General features: G+C 39.6%; 3 protein-coding genes across 8 annotated transcripts in view; 1 reads left to right on the top strand and 2 right to left on the bottom strand.

Moving 5' to 3' along the window:
- LOC110837680 (fucose mutarotase) overlaps positions 1-8,197 on the bottom strand; it is a 220,189-nt gene extending 211,992 nt beyond the window's left edge. The window contains exon 1 of the mRNA XM_087344646.1: positions 6,709-8,197. Within this exon, the coding sequence (XP_087200772.1) occupies positions 6,709-6,781 (73 nt within the window). The 5' untranslated portion in view covers positions 6,782-8,197. The remainder of the gene's footprint in view (positions 1-6,708) is intronic.
- shop (sulfite oxidase) overlaps positions 1-26,031 on the bottom strand; it is an 83,309-nt gene that overhangs the window by 54,524 nt on the left and 2,754 nt on the right. For 2 of the 5 annotated variants that reach the window (XM_087344636.1, XM_087344637.1), the window contains exons 3-11: positions 25,125-25,418; positions 24,645-24,804; positions 23,943-24,132; positions 23,722-23,853; positions 22,811-23,003; positions 22,026-22,229; positions 21,032-21,207; positions 20,543-20,679; positions 8,540-16,678 (exon numbers count right to left, since the gene is read on the bottom strand). In XM_087344636.1, the coding sequence (XP_087200762.1) occupies positions 16,648-16,678; positions 20,543-20,679; positions 21,032-21,207; positions 22,026-22,229; positions 22,811-23,003; positions 23,722-23,853; positions 23,943-24,132; positions 24,645-24,804; positions 25,125-25,418 (1,517 nt within the window). In that variant the 3' untranslated portion in view covers positions 8,540-16,647. Of the gene's footprint in view, positions 1-8,539; positions 16,679-17,534; positions 18,656-20,482; positions 20,680-21,031; positions 21,208-22,025; positions 22,230-22,810; positions 23,004-23,721; positions 23,854-23,942; positions 24,133-24,644; positions 24,805-25,124; positions 25,419-26,031 lie in introns of those variants that run through there. The other 3 variants (XM_087344638.1, XR_015534032.1, XM_087344639.1) reach the window with 3 other exon arrangements.
- Positions 141-19,817, top strand: LOC110835147 (uncharacterized). 2 transcript variants are annotated; one of them, XM_022075080.2, is made up of 4 exons: positions 141-245; positions 16,572-16,661; positions 17,264-17,400; positions 17,851-19,817. In XM_022075080.2, exons 1-4 carry the CDS (start codon positions 182-184, stop codon positions 18,937-18,939), a joined length of 1,380 nt encoding a protein of 459 aa, XP_021930772.2. In that variant the 5' UTR covers positions 141-181; the 3' UTR covers positions 18,940-19,817. The 2 variants fall into 2 exon arrangements, with proteins under 2 accessions (XP_021930772.2, XP_087200766.1); XM_087344640.1 differs by lacking the exon at positions 141-245 and having other exon boundaries at positions 16,487-16,661.

Here is a 26,031-nt window from a genome sequence, read left to right on the forward strand (position 1 = left end):
AAAAAAACTGCCCCCCACTCCGAGTGATGTACGAGCTGACAGGGTCGTGTACCACAGGTTGCACACTGCGGTAAGTGCCAGGAAGGTGGAAGACGTATAAAACGATGAGAAAGTGAGGCACTCGGCTTCAGTCAGATTCCTGTCCGCCTGCGTGCATAGTGGAGTCTGTGTGGTTCGCGAGATGCTCACAAGAAGGACGGTGGCGCTGGCGTCACTACTGGTCATTGCCCACCTCATGCACAACGGTAAGGAAGGGACAGGGCTCGGGAAGGTGTCGGTCACTCTGTGCATGGGATTGTGGATTCCTTCATTACCTTTCTGTGTTGAAGAGGACATTGGGTTTTGTGACAAGTGTCGAAAAATAATGGATTTGATAAGGATAGAATTTTTGCCGGAAACCAGATGTCTCGATTGTTTGCGCGGTAATAGTTAAGCCCACATTAAAACAATCCAAGATTATTAACAGTTTAAATCATAGCGGTAATAATAAGTACCACCTACGCAACACTCGTGAAACAGCTATCTTTGAAATGGTGAAGTGTTTTCTTTGCGAATTATTAAATATGACTTATATTACCTTTGTGCTTCAAAGGGTTAACCAGTTAATATCTGTAATGCTAGAGAGTTGTGTTTTCTTTGCGGTACGGACTGAATTAATAAATATTTAAACGAGCTTTAAATTCCAGTACGTCGTTCAAGACTAGTCAGGACATTTGACAGTTTCTTATCTCGAAATAAATCAGTATAATTCAATGAGATATCGAGCTTTAAAATTATCACGGAAGATTTTGTATCTGCAACATACTTGTACTTAGGATAAAATGTTTCTGTGACGACACTTCAGATGCACTCAGCCAACGAGAAAAGGCATTCCAACAAGTTTCCTAAAACAAAACTTACTTTCTCCCCACACCGGGCTGTCTCTCCATCCGAAGCTCCTACATGATGCATCCATCCGCCGATGAACGTAATTTTTCATTTATTTCGAGGAAAAACATGAATTTTCAGTGACGATGCTCGTCTTCTGGGTGGTAACGCCGTGTGAATTAGCAGGCATGTAACAATATTAAAAAAAAAAACATACTACCTCCATCTTCAGCCATTAAGATGGATCGAGTATCTTCCTCAGAAACTGTGGTACGTACCTACAAGTCCACCCAGAAGAGTAACATTGGTATTCTCAAAGTCCCGTAAAACTCAAATCTGATACCTGTTATTTTCGTTAAAGTTTAAAAGGACCGGGAAGGAAAATGTAAAATAATAACGCATTTTTTAAATTGCTTAATCGTTACTGGAGGAGGACGCAGGTTTTAATTCTCGTGTTTACAAACATTGCAGTATAATTTAAAATATTTTAAAGAAGTCTGGTAAAATCTCGTTTACTCAGAAGTACAGTTAAGAAAAGTACATATGCACCGGAACAGTAAATTAAGACAAACTTTCTCACGTCGTTATGGTCTGTCGCTTTTAAAAAGTTGGCATAAACGTTATACATAACATATCATAAAAAGTAGGTCTAGTTCGAGCAATTATTCTGTTTCTCTTACGCCTGTATACGGGTTAGAACAAAATCTGTTTTCACTTTGCGCAGACATCATCTGCCACTTTCTTCGACCTGCTACATATGGACACCAAAAGCAGTCGAAACAAAAGAAGAACACAAGACGAAGTGTCTTTGTTTCTGAAATCCGTGTGTACGTTTCGCAAACTTAAAGTCTGTTACCATGACGACGGAAACATAAACGGAACAGACGGAGAATCTGTTACAGCTTACAGCTTAAGAGGAATTAGAGAGATTTAAGGTTTTCACGGTGGTGAGTCCGAGAATGTCTGTCTCATCACTCTGACGATGGAAGCAACAAGGACCTCCGAAATTTTAACCAGACTACACGGCCATCTTCAATCAGAATACAGTTTCACCTCACACGTCTACTGATTATTCCTGTTTATCGCGTATATTTAATTTTGTTCCACAAAACAAGTGGGGATATTCCAGAAGGGCGTAATGTTTATTCTGCTCAGAGATACAGAAATTTACATCTGGGCGTATGGACACTTGATGGCGTAACTAAGATGTGGCCAAGTCTTACTGTCTCGTGATCTACAACTTCCTCGAATTACAGTAATGTACAGGAAATGCGATACCACCTTCCACGTCTATTTAGACACAAATTTCCCCGACGCTTTCTAAATTTTTATCACAAATAGCCTTGTAATCCTGGGGTCTCGGGTTCGATTCCCGGCGGTGCCCGAATTTATAACTTGTGTTGGGCAAGGACGTGGTCTAGGCAACACGGAGTTTTCCTCCGTGGCATCCCAACAATTACTCCATTCACACACAGAAGAAGGCAATGGCAAACCACTTCTGGATCATCTGCCAAGAACGTATATGAACAGGTCCCAGTCCGAGAAAAGGATGGAAGGATCCTGTTCATATGGACCTGTCGTCAGACAGAACACTAAATAATAAAGTAGGAAATAATATGGCTCACGAAAACTATAGACGATCGTTGTAATGGTGGTGTGATGTTTTCTTTGAGGTGCGGGCTGAGAGTTGATATACGATACCTGTTATTTGTATTTGCGGACACAGAAATTCTCGTTTCTGCTACGTAATCCAATAATCCGTGTACTTATTACATTCACTCACTGTTGATTACTCAAAATTGCAAAGGAATGCCATCGGGCAGTAGTGAAATTATTGAGAATTGTCGTCTGATAGTTTGAAAGTGAAAGGAACTTAAGAATCAGGTTCCAGACTTTCTTCTCCTGTCCAGCATCTCTCTCTCTCTCTCTCTCTCTCTCTCTGGACTAGCATTGAGGATGCTGTTTTTCAAGGTCATCTCTTTTAGTGTTTGAACATCCAGATCTGTCTTATTTTGTCCATCCTACGAGACGTATTCCAAAGCAAGTGTGCCTTCCATCAACGCACCGCTGAAATGTGTTCTGCTTACGTAAACCGGGCAATTTTTAAAAGAATCAACTGACGACTCCAAATTGTTTTAATATTACCTGAGAGACGACCAGCAAGATTACCACTTGCTAGTGGTACATAGAACATTGTGCAAACTGGAAAGCTGAGAAGTCGTCATGGAGACGTGAAACGTGTGACAAACGAATGGAGTGTAGTCATTTCACGGTAGAGGTAACCCGCCCGATTAATAGCAAATCGCGTTTTAAGATGTTAGTCGTCACACAATCCTACACTAAGGCAGTTCCAAAGGTTCAACACCCTGTCCGCCATTACACTACAACACGAAATACCCCAAACAAACTAAAATCCAAATATCCTACCGACATTACAAACCATCTTGCAGACGAGATTCAAATAAAGGAGTTTATTTATAGGACAAGTGAAAAGTAGAAAGTAGGTTCAACTTTGCGTCCAAAAATAGGACGTAGCGGAATGATACATATCAAAAGGTCAGAGCCAGTAATGTACACGGACATTTGTGTTAAACGCGTTAAACAAGGTCTGAGAGCCGAAGCAGACGATACAAGGTTACACATTCCTACATAAAGGAGCACGTGACACCCGGTTATCTCACAAAGACTCAGTAAACGTGATCTCACTGAACAAACCTTCCTCAGAGTTATTCATACTGCTTCATATGGTACATAAAATAATCTGAACGGAAAACACCACTTGGGATACATAAATAAAGATGGAAAGATAATATTAAAAGGATTTGAGGATGTGCACTGGACTCGTCTGCCTTATTATAACGTCCAGTTTCAGGCTTTTGTGAGAAAGGTAATAAATTTTAGGGTTCAATAAAACACGAAGAATTTCTGTACCAACTTAGCTTAAAAAAAAAAGACTTCGCTAAACGGAGTTGACTAGCTTTTCTTCGGGGTACGTATTGACGTTACTCATGTACTAGATAAGTTGATGATTATGTAACGTGGACTTTGTATATTATTCATTCTCCTAGGGACATCCGCTCGCTTATCTGAAACCGTATCTTAATTCTGAGAGGCTCGTCTGTGAGAACACGCCCCCATAAAATCAAACTCATATTAACGCAAACTTACGAACTGCATCCAAAAATAATTTAAGAACATTTAAAAGTCTTTCAGACAACAGAACTGTCGGCCAAAAACTGCTCTCGATTTACAATTAACAGTTCTTCAGTGTTTGTTCTGGTATTTGTCATTACAATGCCATGACGTTGCCTAGGAACATGGCGCCGTAGCGAAACTCCACTCCACACACGGATGAACGCTGCCTGTGTGCCAGGGCACCGCTATAAATCAAGCTAATATAAAATAACGCCATCATATTTAGTGTTAACTGCTATGAAGTGGCATTACTCTTATCTCAAGCCGCTTTCTCCTGGTTGAAATAAACAAATTAAATTCAGCGACGCATACGAATAGGATAGCTTTCTCTTATTGTTATAATAGGTTTCTGTGGCTCCAAGTTTACGTTTCTTACGATCCGATTGCCAGATAAGTTAAAAAGTATCTGAGGTATATTTCATAACAGAATAAAAAACAACAATTAAGCTTCGCCCTATCCACTCTAAAAAACAAACTGGACGTGAGACAACGACTGACAAGAAAACATCTGAACACAGCGATGCGTCACACGTTCTTATCAGAACGTCTTATTTAGCAGTTGTTTTGATGGTCGGTTTTGAACATTTACATTATTTATCGGGCGCTAACCCCACAGATAATAAAAATCTTTAAATAATCCTGATAAAATAAGCAGTTAAGTTTAATTTAGATTCTGTTTTACGTAACTTTCTACATCACTAACGTAACAGTCGCAGTTTGGAACCACAGAAAACCTTTTGGAACAGGAAAGAAAGAAGCTAACTGTTGCAAACACAACTTTCTCGGTGCCTGATCCAAAATGTCTAAAAGAGAGAAATTCTGGTGCAAAAGTACCATCGTAATCCACAAAGGAAAAAAAACAAACTTGAACTGGCTTATTTTTATGGGTATGGACTGCTTTTTATTGTAATTTTTCCTCTAACAGAAGCATTACTTATTTTATATAAGTTCTTTTATTAATTACATAGTTTCGAATGGTAATACCTCCAGCAAACGAATGAGTCTAAACAAACTTACACTTCTGAGTAGAATCATCGTCGCCCAGATAGTCAAGAAATATTTGTATCATGTTCACAAGTCCACAATCTCATATCCTATTTCTCAGAGATCAATTTTAATATTATCCTTCCATCTACGTCCCGAGTGGTCTCTTCCATTGAGCATTTAGATTAAAATTCTGTAGACCTACGCAATTAACGATCAACTCCACGTGACAGCTATAAACGTCGGTAAACACTCAACAAATGACGCGGAATAACACCCCCCTCCCCGCCAAAGACAGTCATCTACATACACGCCGCCCTGAGAACCTGAAATCTAACCTTTGACTTCAAAAGTTAATTTACAGCGAAGTAAATGCGTTTGGGATTGTACATGATGATCTTACTCCAAAGTACACGGTGGTCTAGCGGTTAGAACGCTGGCCTTGTAATCCTGAGGTCTCGTTCGATTCCCGGCGGTGCCCGAATTTATAACTTGTGTTGGGCAAGGCCGTGGTCTAGGCAACACGGAGTTTTCCTCCGTGGCATCCCAACAATTACTCCATTCACACACAGAACAAGGCAATGGCAAACCACTTCTGGATCATCTGCCAAGAACGTATATGAACAGGTCCCAGTCCGAGAAAAGGATGGAAGGATCCTGTTCATATGGACCTGTCGTCAGACAGAACACTAAATAATAATAATAATATGAGGTGGTCTAGCGGTTAGAACGCTGGCCTTGTAATCCTGGGGTCTCGGGTTCGATTCCCGGCGGTGCCCGAATTTATAACTTGTGTTGGGCAAGGCCGTGGTCTAGGCAACACGGAGTTTTCCTCCGTGGCATCCCAACAATTACTCCATTCACACACAGAAGAAGGCAATGGCAAACCACTTCTGGATCATCTGCCAAGAACGTATATGAACAGGTCCCAGTCCGAGAAAAGGATGGAAGGATCCTGTTCATATGGACCTGTCGTCAGACAGAACACTAAATAATAACAATAAAAAACACGATAATGTAATTTTAATTTAAAAAAAACGTTCATAATAAAAGACAGTAATTTCCTCAAATTTTCTTTTGCAATTGTAACGGAATTTACTCACCTCGAATCAAGTAAATTATATTTCGCTAATTTCTTTTTCACTTTGCGCGTTACCACTGCATGAAATGCAATTTAACTTAAATCACGCCTATTTTCATAATTGCATCTCCGTAATAACAAAGTCGTGTCGCATTTTAATAAACTTCAAGCAATACTTCAGAAACTGACTGTGCTCTGTTGCTTAACGACGCACAGCGGCACGACCCAACTCCAGAGATTTCAAAATTAACCCCCCACCCAAAAAAAACCCCTCATTTTATCATTTTTACCCCAATCACATGGTTAATTCCAGCTGCACAACAGCCCTCTCATCTGTTCGAGCTCCTTTACGTTCCACTCGCCGAGCAATGCCTGATATATATTAGGACTTCCAAATACCCGATTTTCACCCTGACGATGGCAACACAAATGCTTGTCGAAACGTTTGAAAATCAAGATTCTGTGTAGTTTAATGCCGCAGTCCATACTACATTAGGTCCATTTAACATTTAACTTCCTGAAAAAAGGCTGATTAGTCACAGATATCAAAAATTTTGTAGACAATATTCAGTTCTACTTACCATTCGCGTGTGGTTCCAGCAAAATTCCTGTTTGGGTCCACCTGCATAAGATGTCATCTTGCACGTTTATCATTCACAGTCACCAATAAATCGATATATCGAAAGAACACTCCTCAAACCACTTAAAATGCCCACTGTAGTTCACAAACGTTCATTTTTAAAATACCATCACTCACAAAAAAAAAGACTGTATCGCGGAATATCGAACTGATGAAATACGCACTTCAAAACAAAGATCGAACGCGCACGTGACACTTGCCAACCGCCTGCATATTTTTATTCCTTTTTAATATTATGATTATTATTTATGTTTAACTGTGCTGTAAGATTCTAAAAAGTAGATACTCAGGGACGATTATGTAGCCCTTTCAAATAACTGTTACGGGATGATAAATTGTCGTGTTATTTAATACTGACAAACATATAAGACTCATATGTATGTATGTATGTTAAATTTATCTTTTTATATTCGTAAATAGGAACCACTACATTGGGTCTATTACCCTGACCTTAAAGCCCGAAGTTAATCTAAATATTTTTTTTAAAAAAATCAGCCCGTACCTCAAAGAAAACAACAAAGATTCATAACAACGATTAACTGGACACTTCAAGGAAATAGTGTTTGTCATTCTGAGAATCGTATCAAACACAAATACACTATGTGCGCAAAATAAAAAGTTACTGGCTGTTAGAGTAGGTGGTACGTATAGTTACCACTGTGATTTAAAGAAATAAAATAATACGCTCCCCAAGTAGTCAACACCTGTTACATGTTCCGAATATTCCAAGTGTCTTTAAAATAATTTCTTTCTATATTTATAATTTAATCAAAATGTATTAGATATTTTTGGGGAGGGTGTCCACAGTACCAGACAGGTTGGACACTGTTCTAAAGGAACCGGTTCAAATCTCGGCCGGAGACCGGCTATAATAATAATAATAATAATAACAACAACGGAAGTTTATTTGTGTTATTTCCACACAAAAGTCGAGATCCGCCACTGCCAAGGCCAAAATTATAAAAGCCGCCGCTGTTATGAAACATCGATCATAAAGCATTTTAATCACTTGAGACCGTCGTTTCGGTGGATAAAGTACAAGTCTGACAACAGATAAACATCTCCAGACCATTTATCCGGCCTTGCATAGGAAAACAGAAGAAAGCTACAACTTGAAATATGTGAAGTCCATTTATAGCGACCACGTACAGAAAACAAGAAACTACAAGCAGATACATAAATGGGTATAAATAGTCTATGTCAGAATGTGTTTCACTTTGTTAGCTCTGATAAAAGCTTAACATTTTATAAATGATCTGTCAGTTCATCTGCTTGTCGGTCAAATATTAATCGTTGGTATAATTTTAGTATTAGTACAATAAATATGGGAAATTATTTTATACCATGCTAACAAATATTTTCAGTGGGCATAGATAACGTCCAGAATTTTGCACAAAACATCTGTCCATAATGAACATAAGGCCACGAAGTATAAATCTAAAGCTGCATTAAAGAAATCTTTAGTTAAATAAATACCAAATCAATAATCTAAGTGTTATACCCCATACCGAACTCAGTAACTAATATTGTTTCCTAATTGGCTATTGTGGATCCAGTATTCCACCACAATCGCCAATATTATTTTTAATATTATCATGTACCCCGCCTTCGATGCTGCTGCATTACGAAGCATCCCCATTAAACTTCTACGCAGACAACCAACACACTGCTTCCCCATTGATGTAACTAAACTTTATTTTTCTTTTATATAATGTCGCGTTCAAATGCCAAGATTATTGTTTATTTATGATGTTAGGTTATGTTAGTTTAGGTTAGGTTAGGTTAAGTTGGGTTAGTTTAGATTAGGTTAGGTTGGGTTAGTTTAGATTAGGTTAGGTTGGGTTAGTTTAGGTTAGGTTAGTTTAGGTTAGGTTAAGTTGGGTTAGTTTAGATTAGGTTAGTTTAGGTTAGACTATACAGCGTCGATTAATCTTTAACCATCATTAACTCTTTATTTTACCCACACAGTGTAATCATGGGTTATGCATCGTTCAAGAATAAATAGTGGTTATTTAATTAAACAGAAGTAAACAATTGAAAATACCGAAACGTCCTTTTTTTTCTTTGAGGTAGAAATTTAATTTTATTTGCCATGAAATATTTTATTTATCGCGTAAAAAACGTAATTTATTACAAATCCTTCCTTGGACTGAAACGATGTTTTCAGTGCCTACAATGATTTTTTTTAACGTTCAAGAGTTATTATAAATACATAATTATAACATAAAAGCAACCATCAGACTGTAAAAATGCATCGAACACGTTTTTAGTGTTACGTGTTATCATAAAAACACCGCGCGCCCCATTTAGCATTTCCTGTGGTAGCGGAACAAACAAAGACAACACAGCTCACATTTCTGGGCTGAAACAACGCTGTTCAAGTCCTAACCTGTCACGTGAGACGGTCGCTTGGCTGGCAAGGAGAAGTAGCGAGGGGGGGCGAGAGACCTACACGGCCATCCACTCCGTCAAACTTGCCTTTGCTTCAGAAAAAGTCTATTCAATCAAAAAACATATTGGACTACTCTTTTAGCCTAATCCGTGACATGCAAGAGTTGGTAAATATTAAATTTATTGGTCTAAAAATTGATAACGTGGAAAAATCATATTGATCAAATGGTTCTGAAATGAAATCAAAAAAGTTTGGAAGTCAGATCTATGATTCATGTCAGCTAAAAACACACTCAGATCAGTTTATTTCGCCTATTTTCACTCCTTAATTAAGTACCCCCCAAAAAAATTATGAAAACTCATCTATCAGTAAAAATACATTCACTTTACACAAGAATTTTTTTTAAAAATAATGGATGGTTTCAAACGTAGAAAGATTCTTACGAATGAAAAGTCACGATTAAAAACATCATTAAAAATGGTACTTAAATACACACTTGTTTTATTCTGTTGAAAAATTTCTAGTGTTGAAAATGACTCAAGTTTTTATTAAATATTAAACGCTTTCTTGACTTTATATCGTATAAATGGGTAATATAATTTATTTTCTGTGAGTGTTTGGATTATTTGAAATAGTTCATTACGTCACACGAAATCTTAATTTATTCTGTATAAAAAGTTGATAATATAGCTTTATTCCAAATCCTATTGTCATCTGACAAACTTCATAAAAGCAAACGTGTTAATACAGCTCAACCAACACGCTAGGTTATCAAAACAGTAACTTCATTATTCTACCACTGCTGCAGGTATAATGAATGCTATTGGGTACTACTACATCAAAATACTTGGTACTGATCGTGATAAATAACAACAATCTAGCTCCAGAAATAAGATCCCCTATAGTTTGCATGTAAACTAGGGTTTAAAACGATTGTTAATTAAATACTAAATGAAACTTACGGCTACGACAATGGACATTAATCACTGAAAAAATCGGAAGAATTGAAAATGGCTGCAGGCGGCAGGCAACTTCGAGACACTCACTAACTCGGAAGTGACGTATGGAGTTGTTCGATACTCGATTCCACAGTTACTTGCATACGATTAAAGGTCATTCATATCGAAACCGACCGGCTACAGAGTCTCAGCGGTGTAGAGTGCGTACGGTCGCGGGTTCGAACACCATTTTAAAAGTGGAAGTCAAGTCGAGAAGATAGTTTTGAATCTGAAACAGATGATAATCTGAAGAATGAAACGCAGATTCTCAAACCACGTAAGCGACAATAAATATCTAATAGACTCAGGGGTTCTGTTAAGCTCAAATAATAACTTCCACGTATTTGTCTCGTAAAATGTAAACTTCATAACGCGAAGTGACTTTCTTATAAAAAAATGAGACCTGAAATTTAGTACATTCCCCTTTCGAGGCTTAATTCATATTTTTCGATATTGACCTGATCGGGAACAATCATGTTTTGATTATTGAATCACTGATTCTTGTTTTCAAATTACACCGAAATTGTCTTTGTCATTCTGTCTGGGAATTTTTTGACGTTTTCAGGATGGGGAGATGGAATCTCTCGTCCTCTGGGTAGACGATAAGGCTTCCGCTGGTCCTGGGTTTGAGTACCGAAGAAATTATTCGAATTTTGTTCTGAATTCGTATGTTCAAAGCGTTAAATCGACAGAAACTTAACCAAGGGAAAGTATATATTGTTTTGGATTTCCAAAATTAGGTACAAGGTGATCAAAAATAAATGAGATAAAAAATATTTCTTCATTTTCAAAAGAAAAAAAAAGCAATAATTTTCGATTGTAGAACCATATGAAACGTACGTAGTCCACTCCGTGGTACAGAAAATTTTCTTAAATATTAACAGTTGCTAATTTTACCAAATTAATTAGCGTCTTCACAAATGCCCGCTACTGGGTCCTGTTCAGAGCCAGAACATTCCAGTTTACACCCTCATACCATATTTATCTAAGGGCAACTTTAATAATATCCTTCCATCTATGCCTAGGTCTTCCAAGTGACCTATTTATGTCTGTCTACTCCACGTATTCCGAACCAGTGCACTCATTAACAACGGGTGAAGCTGATTCACGGGCTAATGAATTCTATGTTTGCTTTCACCGCCTTTGTGAGTCAGATGTAGCACGCGTCAGCGTTGGTGACCACACGGACTTACGTAACCGCGACGCGTGCGAGCGAGCGACTTAGAAAACAGGACGCGGCGATTTGTCAAGCGTGTGGCAGTTTCGAATCTTGGCAGAAGGGAATTGGTGTAAGATTGACAGTTCACAATTATGTACCTAGAGACTTAAAAGAGAAACTCACAATATATTTTCTTACACATCTACTCGTTTTCTGAAGCATAAAGCTTGCTATATCCACAGTGAACAGATTATTACTCAGAAAGATTTGAGGTTTTCGTGGCGCTGACTCTGAAGATGGTTGCCTTCTGGGTTGTAGAAGCGCCGTGTACTCTGATATCAGTTTACCGGCGTTTCAAATGACTCGCAATTAAAACAGTATTTCATCTAAATAACATTTTAAAATCAAGTTCGTACCACAAAACACAAGACGTCGCCATGACAACGATCAACTGTTTAACGCTGTTTACGTAAATAATCGTTGTTTGTTCTGACAATCATAAAAAAAAATCTAAAAATAAAATTCAGAGTTACAGAATATTAAAGCACATGGTATATATCGTTACCACTGGGCTTTAAAAGTGTTAAAACTTCGAGGGGAAAACTCGAGTTATGACGGATCACACGATGTTGTGTTGAGGAGTGGTAGTCCGAGCGTTCCTGGGAACGCTGGTAGTTGTCCACCGCCCCTGCATATGATATTCGTTGACCCCGACCTCTTAACCTTGGCAATGAAGTCTAGTTCTGGCGTGGAAACCGGTCTGCAAAGACTTGCCCCCTACAGCAACATAAACGTGCGTCTTACTTTCTCCAAGCAAATCTTCCGTCAGCTGTTTCCTTCACTTCAAACATGCCTTTCTCCTTTCTCCATTCCACGTGCAATCGCTCGTTGCCTTTCCGTCTGTGATAATTATGAGTGATGAACTGGGTACGTACTATCCAGGCAAATGCCTGAAGCAACTGAGAAAAGACACCGAGGATCTCTGGGACGAGATTCGAGCCCAAAACCCCCTAAATATGAAGCAACACTGTGTGTCTTTATTTTATCACGTAATTTATTATTTTTACTTTAATGTTAATTAAATTAATCACGTCTATTAAAACCCAGTACTTCTAAAACCTGTTTTATTACTTCGATTGGAAATCTACGATAGTACAACTTCATAAAGATGACTCCAATTTCCGATAGACATTAATAACGCTGAGCCACGGTGATATAGCGGTTAGAACGCTGGCCTTGTAATCCTGGGGTCTCGGGTTCGATTCCCGGCGGTGCCCGAATTTATAACTTGTGTTGGGCAAGGCCGTGGTCTAGGCAACACGGAGTTTTCCTCCGTGGCATCCCAACAATTACTCCATTCACACACAGAAGAAGGCAATGGCAAACCACTTCTGGATCATCTGCCAAGAACGTATATGAACAGGTCCCAGTCCGAGAAAAGGATGGAAGGATCCTGTTCATATGGACCTGTCGTCAGACAGAACACTAAATAAAATACTATAGCTGCTCTGAAGGTTCATTATTGTGTTCACTATACTAAAAAGGGCATATAACCTCATCATTTTCCAAAACATTTCAGTCATTTGTGCATTATTACCTCCTTTCAGTCGTAACAAATGTTACAGTTTGTACAAGAAAGTATAAATAATGACTTCAACTATCAGTTTCTGTCTTGGTCGATCAATAACTTAACTTATTCTGAGAAATAAACAATGAGCGAGTTACAGACTGTCTTGTAAATAATTACGAGTGTTTATTTGTACACACAATCCTTATTTATCTAACGAAGATTCAATTGTTAAGATTATATTAAGGTGGAGTTGGCAATACGCCAAGTGAGGTTAAGATGTCTGGTTTCAGCGCCAAACGTCGCTTTCATAAATGACACCGTAAAATTGATACTCGTCTGTGCCTTGTCAGAACCAGAAAAATCATTGCACAAATGACTGCCTCTCAGCACGATATCACTTTCAGGAAGGAAGTTTATAATAGTTAATGTGGTATAACAATTTCTCCGTCCCACATAAAGCAGAACAATGGCAGAACTGGATCGCCAGTCTGCTAAATCACTGAAACAATTACCACAACCGAATGAGGAATGTTCTTTCTTTGTAGGACAACAAACACTTAAGTGTACAGACCACTGTATCGAAATGCAATCAGCGAAATCGGAATACAGCCTTCATATTTTTAATACCACAGTCAAAAATGTTGACGCGAATTCCATGGGTATTGGAATAAATTAGGGCAAGAGCTCACTACACATCTAAAACTTATTTCTAACCGCACTAAAATGTGTATAACTGTTTCAGTATTGTAAAATGTCACGTTACTGAAGAATAAACTTACGTATTATGTGTTTATGTTAAATTTATGTTGCCCGTACTAACTCTTTTAAACACGAAATTAATATAAATCATATTTAAGAATCCAGTCCGTACCTCGAAGAAAACACTTCACTTCACCGTCACAAAGATCAACTGGTTGACGATGTTTAAGGAGATAATCGCTGATTATTCTAAGAACCATACACGTGACAGGGTACAGTTCCACCCATTCTGAGTTTCGATACTAGACAGAGATGAACGGTCACGCAACGGACGTTTCGGCCCCAAAAAAGAAAGAAATAAAGAACCCGGTAGCCACTGGATAGGAGCCCGGGTGGTCCCCAGAGCAGGTTTGGACGTTGTGGGGAAGGAAAGAATCCAGCCGGTACACATTACGGGACTTTTCGATGACAGACAGTCTAAAGAGAACATAAAATTTTGAATTTAACAGTTGACGTATTGCCGTCATGATCGGATTACTTGGAAGAATCCTGATGATTTACAGTGCATATAAAAATTATCTCGCTGAGAAAAAAAACGTAGCAGGACGTTAAACTAAACAATGAAGTTGTGAAGATCGACTTCACTCAAGCGGGAGGAGTGAGGGGAGGAACACGATACCTTCCGTGCTCTTTCCTGTTCCTAGAGGAGAACTTGGTGAGGGGGGGGGGCAGTCCCCAGCCCCCCGCGTCAATTATTAAGTAACTTCACTGTTGGTGTCATGGAACCTATTGCTCATTTTAAAATACGAAGTATCTATCTATCTTATTCTATTATAAAAATTTGTGATGTGTCGTCGTCGTCAACCTATTTGTAGTCAAAAGATGACGTCATCAAACAATGTTACGTTATATTTGTTTACTCGGCATTGTTGTACCAACACAATATTATATATTATAATAGAATATCCATTGTTGAATGGCGAGTAAACAAATGGCTACAAATTGGTTGGTTATAATAGAACACAACAATCAAACTGGTTGGTTATAACAGAACACAACAATCAAATTGGTTGGTTATAATAGAACACAACAATCAAATTGGTTGGTTATAATAGAACACAACAATCAAATTGGTTGGTTATAATAGAACACAACAATGACATTGTTGTACCAAACAACAATGCCGAGTAAACAAATGACTTGAGTACGACACCAAACTAACCTCCCCCCCCCCAAGAGCTCCGAAAGGAGCACTCTGCTCTAGTAAGCTAAAATAATTCAAGTTTCCGAGACAATGCAAGTCTAATTGTTGACGTGTTTTATAACATCCGTTTATAAGTCGAACTAAATCTTCTTCATTTCCGAATGAAGAGTTATTTGGATGGCGAATCGGCGAGCTGAGGACGTGGTACAAACGTCATGATACGTTAAGACGACGTTCTGCATCAAACCGCAGCCTCCATGGTACAGCTTCTCACACAACCAGGAATCCATGATGGGAATTTACAACAAAAAAGGGCGGATCAAACAAGTCGTAACAACGCAATTAAGCCGTTTATAATCAGACGGTTTTTTCGCATCATTTACGGGAATACAAAACAACCTTCTCATCCTTCTTTCCAGGATTGTGTACATTCCATCCTCTTCGAAGTGTCGACGGATTGGAAAAAATAGCACAAGTACAAGATTCTTTCCAAAATTCCTAAATATTCGCGAGCGGCTCTGCACGACAAATTCTGTACGTCAGAACATCGACGCTCAATTGTCTGAGAATAAATCGACTCGGTACGAACCACGAAACACACTTCTAGTTTCATTAAACACGTGAATACAATTATAAAGTCTTGCAATTCGTTTCGACTATCCGTTGCTAGCCACCGAAACAAAACATGACAATTTTCCTGCTTCTCTGCTCGAGTGGATTTGTGTCGGCGACTTTGCAGATGGCAGACGTGCTTGCTGGATCGTGAGTCTGCACAAGACAGCGGTGAAAGTGACGCCAATCGAATCGTATACATTCGAGTTCAGGCCAATATCGTGTGGTTTGGCTTTGGTGGTTCCTGTAAGTAAACTGGCAATTTTCTTCCGTCCATCGCCAAGTGGCCACGGGGCAGGACCGTCGAAAGACGCAATTACGTTAGAGTCATGGGTTATAACACTTGAAAGCTGGCGAGTAAATAATACAGTACAATCATTCACCTAGTCAAGAAATTATCCGCCTCTTACGGAACCCAAAATATTATTACACACGCCTCCGGGGTCTATCCTGATTCACATTAATTCAGTCGACACCCTCATACCATATTTAAGATCCATTTTAATATTATTGTCCCACGTACGATTTTCTTTCCAAAATGGCGTGCAACTGTTTTTTCCGAGTCATATTCTTCGATTATCTTAATATAGTTTAATGTTTGAGTTCCTGGGGAATAGATTTGGTCAAGGCGACTTATTTCCTGCACAAGTCAATAGATTCTAACACCCTTTGAAGCCTACGCTCGTCTAAATATTATTTAAGAATTCAGTCCGTACCGCGAAGAAAACACTACACTTCACCATTGCAAAGATCAACTGCATAACGCAGTATAGAAAATTATCCGCGTTTACGTACGAAACACACCAACACACTCTTTGGGTAAAATTCAGAACTACTGATTGTTACAACAGGTGGTACATTTACCACTGGGCTTTGAATGGTCAATTATCTTTCGTAGTGAATTATTTTACAGCTTGAACTGGACATTTTATTTTATTTCTTCGTGAATATAATTTCCCTTGGACAGCTCAGTCAGCCCAGTAATCGGACACAGTTAAGGATCCACTAGTCTTTCGTCTTCTCCCCGCCTCCAGACCAGTCTCCTACCAAATCCGTACCGCAGGTTAAGTGGCCGTAGAGTGAAGATGACTGGCTTTAATCCAATGCCAAAGCTAAATAATACGTGGAGCTGTACCTTCAGTCCTCACAACTTCTGTGTATTATTTTCAGATGCGAAAAAAACAGAAGACGTAAGGAGTTCGCCTTCGCCTTCGTCTTTACAGTTTCTCGGAAACCCAGGAACTAGCTACGCGGAACAATGTAAGTTTCCGTCGACCCTGAACACAAAAAAGACGATAAAAATCAAGTTTCTGTATCTCTATTCAGGACTCTTAAGTCCTGGGGGCATCCCCCCCCCTCTCAAAATAACTTCGTGATATCACAGCCCACATTCAGAAGTGGAAAGTTTACTTGAAAAGAGAAAGCCACTGCCTCCAATCAACTGGATGAATACGAGAGTGTAAATCTGTCTTCAGTGAATTGAATAAGTACCATTTGGATGGTTCACGGGTTATTTAATGACGATGTATCACATGAAGAAATTAATTAACTTTATATCACACGTGAGAATCGTAATGTTGTTGGGTTTAAGTGGATTTTGAACCTGTCGTGGCTTTTTAAGATACTAACCTGAGACTGAGGACAACCGTGATATCTATTCTGAAGCCAAGTTCAAAACCAGGTAACGCAGATGCGTTAAATTCTTTTAAGCATTGAAATTGAGTGATTAAAATCCACGCTAGAATCCAAGGCTGCCTTGAAGATAGCCACACTCCGTATTCAAATCGTTTTATACCTCAATTGTATCTTCCCTCCATGCCGTCGCAATTTGAGATAAAACGTAAATCACTTTTCTTCCTCAGCTTTATCTCGTGTAAGTCAGGCAGCAGATGAAGATGGCTACAGGAGTCACCCTGACGCGACGGTGGCCATCACAGGGCTACCATTTCAACGACAGAAACAGCAGCGCGAAGAACAGGGAGACGATTTTAGCAGACAGGTGAACGCATCAGCAGCTTTCACGATAAGATCTCAGATAAACCTGTATTGCATGTAATTCCTGTATTTCCTCCTAAGTTTACGGAGAAAATAGTTTAATTTGGGTTTGGAAGAAAATTAATGATCTACGACACGTGACCAAATTCATACTTTCTTATCAAACCACGGACAGTTTGGTTACAAACGATGACAATTTTATAAAAATACTATTTTCCTATTGTAGACACGTTTGCACACTACTCAATAATTTCCTTATATTTATTTTTATTAAATATTCAATTAAAATTTAATATTTAATTTAAAAAGTAACTGAAGTGACGTGAAGATCTAAAATCAAATTACTGAACTAAAATAAAATATCCTCGTAAATGCGTTAATAAGGTAATTCGAGTTACTCGAAGCGCGAGACTGTAACACGAACTGACAAGAGGCATTTCCCTTTTCTCAACAGGATCCTTCGGTGTCTGCCCGCTCAGAAGATGAGCTACAGGCAGACAGCGGTACAGGCGTCGGCTCAGTGGCCCGTAAACGGAGGGAAACCGGCGACTCGTCCGAGGCGACGGGATCCGAACCCGAGGCAGATTACAGAGATGACGGGGACACGTACCTCGAACCAGACGACAAGCTCAACGGCGGCTCAGAAGAGAACACGGAAGCAGTTCCTACGCAAGACAGGAAGGAAGCTGATGTCGTCAGCCTGGGTCAGCACTTCTTCCCGTCATTTGCGCCAATCTTTCCTGCGCCTCCACCTCTTGGTCACTCGCGCCCCTCGATCTTCCAGGAACCGGCCCACAGCCAGCGACCGGCGCTGTTGAGGGCTCAACATAACACTTTCCAGCCGATCGCTTTTGGCGGAGGGTCATTCAGGGACAACCAATATATTCACGCGGCTTCTGCAGAAACCACGAGCAACAGTCTCTTGGGTTCCGGAAACTTCGGAGTAATCCGAGGTGGAACCTTCTACAACGACGATGACCAGCGGGAAGTCCCCGAGTACGAAGGGAGGGGGAATCACCAGTTTTTCAGTCCGTACTACCACAGCAACAACGGCCACGGTCGACCGGCCTTCTACGGCGGAGGAGGCGCTACCAATCCAAGACCACAGCAGCATCGTGGAAATGATTTCTTTGCAAACTTCCGGGACTTTGCCGACATCAACGCTCCCACAAAGTCTTCATTCTCAGAGTACGTCGTCGTGTACGTCAATAAGAACGCTAGCAGGCATGACGATGGCAGCGACAAGCAGGCATCAGCACCTGGGGATTCAAAACCCAAGAACATCATCGAGCAACTTACAATGTTGGATAAAGAAGACCAAGAAACGCTCGCAATTCCTGAAGACGAGGAACGTGTAACACCGCCCTCTGACACACAGCAGGCAAAACCAGACAAAAAGTCTTCAAGCACGCTTTCAACCGCTAAATTAAAACTTGCCTTATTTCAAGACAAATTCAATAAGCAAAAGATTAAAAACATAAAAGCTACTTCGCCATCGTCATCCCCAAAAGATCTACATGAACCGCTCCTAGCTTTAAGCTGAAGGACGCCGATAATAAGAAAAACACATTTTTCAAAAGCCTATACGTCTCGCAACTACTTTCAAAAATGAAGCTCTTCCGGAGTCTCTCGTGACTGAAATTTTGTACAGAAGAGTGAATGAAAACTATTTTTAGACGGCAGACGATGACCATGCAGTATTGATGTGCAATCTTGCTAAGACTGTACCTGAAGAATTACATTGCCACACGCAAGTTACGTTTGAGGTAGCAGACGCAACATTCGGCACACGGAGAATGTCACAAAATCGAACAAGACTTCGGAATTTGGAACGTAACGTGAAACGTGTGTTGAAAGTCTGGCACGCTTATTTCAAGTGACACCTTTCTTTAAGCTGTGATTTGAGGGTCTCGGATGAATGCGTCGGTGTTAAGTCTTCTGCCCTCTGAAACATAAACTTCTGTCGGACTGTGCGGCACTACAACCTTAACGACGGCCATCTTCATTTTAATATTATCCCACATCACAAGCCTAGTTCTTCCAATTCGGCTCTTCCCTTCAGCTTCTCCAACCAAAATGTTGTACAAACTTCTGATATTCAACACGCACGATACGCGTTCCACCCATCTCATCCTCTAACATCATCGTAATAATATTTGGTCGAGATTACTTCCCTAAATCTTCAAACCAATGACTTTCATGACTGCAGGAAAGCCCACAATTTTTATGGATTGAAAAGAATTTCATAATCCACGAAAATGCCGTTACCAGAAAGTACTGACGACATAAAATCTTGCACTGTATTTCCACTACTAAATTAAAAATGCAAAAAAAAAACCCAGCAGTCTACGCTGCTGTAATTGTTATATTATTTTTGTTGATTTTTGTAGATAAGATAATGAATAAAGATAATAAAAATTCTTCACAGATCATAAAGATCACACGAACATCACGAAGATCACATCCCTCTAAATAATTTATTTAATTCCGTTTCGAAATGCGTTCTACCGTTTTCAAGCGCCGTTTTACCATCCGAAACCAGACCCGAACTCCTCCGCTCTCCACTTTCCATACGGTAACGCAGCGAAGAAGTTTCTGGCCGTGTCAGTTACCACCCACAGAACAAAATTACAAAATTTCATCATGTTTTTAAAAAAAAATACCTCACTAAAGTAATTATTTCCGCTACGTACGAGGTAACATTTTACGGCAGCTACCTGAAGAAATATAACATTCTTCAAGAAGAATCTAACATTTAGCAAAATTTTAATATTATGCCATTTCAGCTTATATAAAAATACAAATTTTTAACAGAAAATTTACTGCCCACACAAACATTCTGAAACATGCGTGAATTTTTCAAACAAAGAACACAAACTCTGGGTTACTTCTGCGGGCAAGACAGATTATGAAATCGTGATGTACCATGCTGAGAGCAAAGCATTAATCAATCAATCAATCAATCAATCACTAGAAGCTGAAATAGAAGGACGGCAGGTTATCGAGATAGTTCTGCGAACTTTTCAAAGACGAGAACGTTAACTAAGTCTAAGTTCAACATGCAAATAACGTGATACTGTACAAACCAACTGCAACTCCTTAACCGGGTGGTCCTCGTTTCAATACCCCGAGGGAAAGAGACTTACTTTCGCTCGCTTTCGTTAATATGTACGCTGATTCTATGGTAGGCAGTGTTAAGAACTCCCCGCAGGTTCCAAATATTCTCAAAATTCTCTGGCTGAGTATTGTAACTGGAATCCACAGCTTTCACCCATAATTCTACCTGTATAAAGATTAAAAACTAAGTTAATTACGGGTTGTCATGAAAACTTTATTATAATAAGCATTTTCTTGATTTATAGTGGCCACGTTATTTACGTGATACAAGTAATAACAATGTTTACCGCCGCAGCGACACGTACAAGCGAGTCCTATATTTACCTCACAAAAATTGTCCCTGTCGTGAAAGAGATAAATCTAGTCCAGACCATAACATCTCACTCAATATCCACTTTAATATTATCCTCCAATCTACGTGTTTCCCAAGCAGCCTTTCTTATAGATGAAGCGAAACTCTAACATTGAAGCCTGAAATTCTGATGTAAAAATTCGCTCTTCGTGAAAGTAACCTGCACCTGTTTTTCTCCTGGAGGAACGGGAATCTCGGCCTTCCACAGCGTCCACGCCCAGTGACGAGGCGGCTTGGACTGCGTGTCCTGGCCGGTGAACTGGGCGACATGCCAGGTCTTCCCTCTGTCTGCCGTCACATCGACGCGCACTATCTTCTGTCCGGCACCCGACCAGGCATACCCTTCAATAAATAAGAAATACCGCTGTCAAGTTGGTATGTTGTTTAAACTTTGTTGGACTGCGATGGCCGTTCGTCACAGAGTAAATTGTATAAAACGTGTCTATTTTATTTAAACTTTATGTTTTGGTTTTTACAAATCTTTGTCCGTCTAACTCCGGCATCCGTACTCATTTCTTTGCCGGTTCGTGATCTTGTACGTTCCATCCGTCGGCGTACTGCAAGCTCTACATACGCACCGAACACGTACGCCGGCAGATCAAATATACAAGACGAAGAACCGGCAAAGAAACGAGTACGAATGATAGAGTTAGACGGACAAAGATTTGTAAAAACCAGTGTTTTCAAACTTAAAGTTTCGATAAAAGAAACGTAGCAGGTGCCACGCGTTCGACTTCCAGTCAAGTCAAGTTTAAACAAAGTAACACAACTACTGAATAGTGGTATTTCTTATCGCTCCGTTCTGTACGCTGAATAATTCCTTTTCATGTTGAACACTGGATATAAAAACTGTAATATTACACATTACTCCTTAGATACATGAATGCCGTTAATTGGTTTTAAGTGTTTGACTATAATAATAATAACAAAATATGTAAAATTTGGTTGAAGGAAAATTTTTCATTGCTTTCATATAAAAAAATTATGTGTACCAAGGATTAAATCCACATGCGAGTGTAGACACAGTTTTCATGTCGGCGCGTATCGGCTAAACCCGAGTGAAAGCGACCGAACACGACAGAGATGAATCGACGAATCTCAGGTTCCTCGGCCTATGCGCCGATCTAGAAATTCACGTACAATATCAGATCTCGGTTCACCTCTAACGACGATCTTGCCCTCGGACGTGAGAGTGACCGTGTCTCCCTTCGCCGGGTCGCAGATGGCCGACGTGACCGGAAGTTCCTGAATTGCCGGAGATTTCGTGAAGTCCACGGTGTCCCAGTCCACACTGGGAGAGAAGCCTTTGTAGTCGTTGCGCTGCCAATGCGACGTGCTCTCTTCTTCGGATGCCACGATCCTTCCTGCAAGTAACATTTCCTCACTCTCTCACTCTCTACTGGAGTTGCTAGGTAGCGAGTCCGCAGAATTCTCATCACCCGTCACCACAATCCTTCCTGTAACGAACAGTTCTTCATTCTCTCATATCATACATAAGTAACTAACAATCTAACTCGCTCAGTCACTCCACGGAGGAGAGTCCTTCTTGACAAGCTGATAGTCACTTATCTAATTAAAAAAGTACCCATCTTTCATGTAACCTAAAGGTTCATTAACATGTTCACGTACCACTGCACGTTATCTGCTGGCTGAATGCAGTCTACAGTCACACCCATTATTTTTTTAACAATTGGCTGCACTGTCCATCTAGCTGTACCTACGTCTGAGATACCGGGACTTGATGCAATTTAAATGGAGCTACAAGGGCAGAGAGGATGTGATTTTAAAAAACTCTTCAATATGGAGTTAAGATCTATTTTAATACCATGGTCCAACTACACATATTTAATTTTCCATATAAAAATGTGTAATAATTGTACTTTATTGCTATTTTTGTTGGCACTTCGAGAATAAGAAAGATGGAAATGTCAAGCGATCGACTAACCTAACCATTTGACGCTGCGTGCACCGACGACTCCTGGAGCTACTACCCGAACCGGGAAGCCGTGATCTATCGGAAGAGGTTCTCCGTTCATTTCGTAAGCCAGAATCACATCGCCCTTTGGATCCATCGCCTTCTCTATAGGAATAGACGCTCCATATGGCAGGTTGGCCGCGTCCGTGTCGAGGCCCTCAAACTGCAGAGGGCAAATTCAAGAAGCTTTCTAGTATCCGGTGCCGAGGTCCAACACGAGTTAAAAATTCCATTTACCTTAGTGGCTAACCCTTGTACGCATTTTTAATTTTCCACAAACAAATGCGATGAATGTCAAACTTCTGAGGTGTGAATTTTGTACGGTGATAAATCAAAATATATATGAAAAATAACAGTGATGTAAGACGTATATCTCGCAATTTCAGAATAGTTATAAAACAAATGTTCAATCTACGAATAATTGAGAAACAAATGGTGGAAGAACCATCATTCTACCATTAGAAATTCTAATTTCGCTGTAGAAAAGCTGAATCCGAGATATGAATGCCCCTGATATTAATAATAATATATTTATAGAGATAGGAGTATCTGAAGAAAGGCGCTGTATTGGTAAGTTCAAATTCTGTACTCTTACACATATTACAATAGTATTTTTTTATATCCTTCATTTGTTTTATTTCTTTCCGCTAATGAACCGAGACTGTAAATTATCAATTAATTGTTGCTGCATTCTAATAATGTTGTTTAAATTAATAAGAATTTATATTAATTAATATAAATATAGTATTTATATGTTACACTGCATTTTTAAAATGAATATTAATTTACTTTTAAGAAAAAATTAAAATTTATTGAATTTTGTGAAGTACAAACATGGGATGAGAGTTTTTGAGAAGAACGCAAACGCAGAAATGTAATACCTGTATATGTTCCACACCAGGATTATCATCTTCAAGACCTGCGGCTTTCAGGACGTCGTACAGACGAGCGCCGGACCACGTCGCATTTCCAATGGCAGCGGGGCCCCAAGACAGCCCTTTCACAGCTTTAACCTAAAACGTTTACGGCGCTTCAGTCGCTCGGTCGAATTTAAATCAGGTGATCGCAGTAACTAGACTAGACGCATGACAAATTTTGCTACCTCACTCATTTCGCTTCTGCGATTGCCGGCGCACTGCACGGCTGCTGTCAGCGTGTGTTTAGGAAATTTAGTCTTTAGTTCATGCAATGACAGATAGATGGTCCTCACGCCAACGCCGGTTACTTCCAAGCTGTACGTCTCGGGGTCAACTTCTGGCACTGGAAGGTGATTTCGTACGTAGAACACGTCGCTGTAAGAAACCATTTAACGGATCTCAATTATATTGTTTGATTACTTAACGCTGCAACAAGTGGAGATGTTATCTGATATCAAATAACGCGTACAAGAAACTGAACATTACGTGGAGTAAACTATTAGTTTGTTTGGTTGATGAATGGGTTTAAGTCTCGCTTACAATCGCAAATTATTTATGGCTGTCAACACTGAATACGTTACGAAAAACGTTACAAATTACAACTTAACTTAAGTTTTCATTACAACATTTCCTCTACAACAGATTATGTACATGTGCTACATGTGACGCTTATATCAAGCAATTCAGATACGATCCTGTTGTTTGTTTGAAAGGACTGAGGAAAACCAAATCGGTCAAGATTTAAACCGGAATGCCTACCAAATGATCGGTAATCCAAGTTAATGAACGGCTACACAAAACCATGTTCTCCACTCAACAACTGTACGTACATATACAGAAATAAAACATATTTTTCTTGCTAGACGCTACATGTATCGTATACCTACGAAGGAGTAATGAAGCTGTCTGTCAGGAACTGTGACGGAGGTTCCGCATTGAAAGGCTTTACAGAAGCCGGCTTCAGAGCCGGATGTCTCCTCGGTTCAAACTCGTACGGATCTTCCATGTTTGAAAGAATATGTGAAGTTTCTTCATCTTTCAAATTACCTGCAACAAACAATGTTTTAAGTCAGACATTTGATGTTTTCGCAGAGGCCAGTATGAAGACGACAGTCTGCTAAGATTACGCGCTGCGTAGTCTCGTATAAGACGGCCAACATTTAAAAGGCGCTCAGGTGATTATGTCCATGATGATGTATATCTACTTTTAAGGGACTATACAAGAAACTAAGAAGCTCATTACAAGCTCCGAATACAAAGTGACTATCTTACGACTGCGAGTACTATTACGGAGTTCTGCTCAGAAGTAGCATTATATAGGTTATAATTGTCTGCTTTAAGGGCCAACTTTAAAACCTATTACCCACCGATTCGAAACTGTTCCAGCAATGCATATACATCTGGATTCTTGTGTACGGCGTACAGCAGCCAAAATGGCTCCAATGATCCACCAGCTGCCATCAATATTTTATCGCCTCCCGGATGCCCGTCTACAAAGTCCGTGATATCGTACACACCGTGGCCATATGTGACCCATATTCTGTCATCTTTAGTAGCGTGTTTGGTCACATCTGCCGATGTGTAAACAGGAAGACTTTTCTTGTGCTGGCCTGCAAGTTCCACTTCCGCAGGCGATTCAGTTTGAAGTTGGGTTGTCCTGCCTAGAAACGAGATGATTGAATTAATATTGAATGTGAAGCCGTCAGAGCCATCAGTTGCTGTGAAAAGGAGAGATAAAGCAGAGGAAGAAGGAAAGACGAAGAGAGAAGGCTGTATTTAATAAAACTAACGGCACTTATAAATTTCGTAAGTCATGCAGTGTCACTGAAGCAGGATGATCATGAACAATGAACTGGGAGGAACGTAGAAGGAAGTAGTCACAGTTTAAGATACGTTCTCAACATCTGCTTATTGAATAAGTAGTCAAAAACAGCTGAAAAAGTGTGACCTTCAACTTAGGTGGTGGGCAGGGTGGCTACAACTCAAATAAAACTTCACTACGACATTCAGAAAGAGAAGCAACGAGAGAGACACACTTGTGACCAACAGAAAATTCCTTCCCATGTTCTGAATTCTTCGCTGAGAAGCAAATTTAAGAGAAGTTATCTGATCTGTCAACCTATCTTCATGACCCCCAACGCAACATTAAATCTTTCCTCTAAACAGCACATCATAGCTCTAATACATTGTATTTATGAAACGTTAAGGCATAACTTAATGTAATTCACAAATTTAATGTTTGATAAAAATCCAGTAAAAATAGCAAATTAATTC

Source organism: Zootermopsis nevadensis, unplaced genomic scaffold (genome assembly GCF_977971745.1).
Source record: "Zootermopsis nevadensis isolate Lab colony 2312 unplaced genomic scaffold, Znev_1.0 Znev_ptg000008l, whole genome shotgun sequence".
NCBI lineage: Eukaryota > Metazoa > Arthropoda > Insecta > Blattodea > Termopsidae > Zootermopsis > Zootermopsis nevadensis.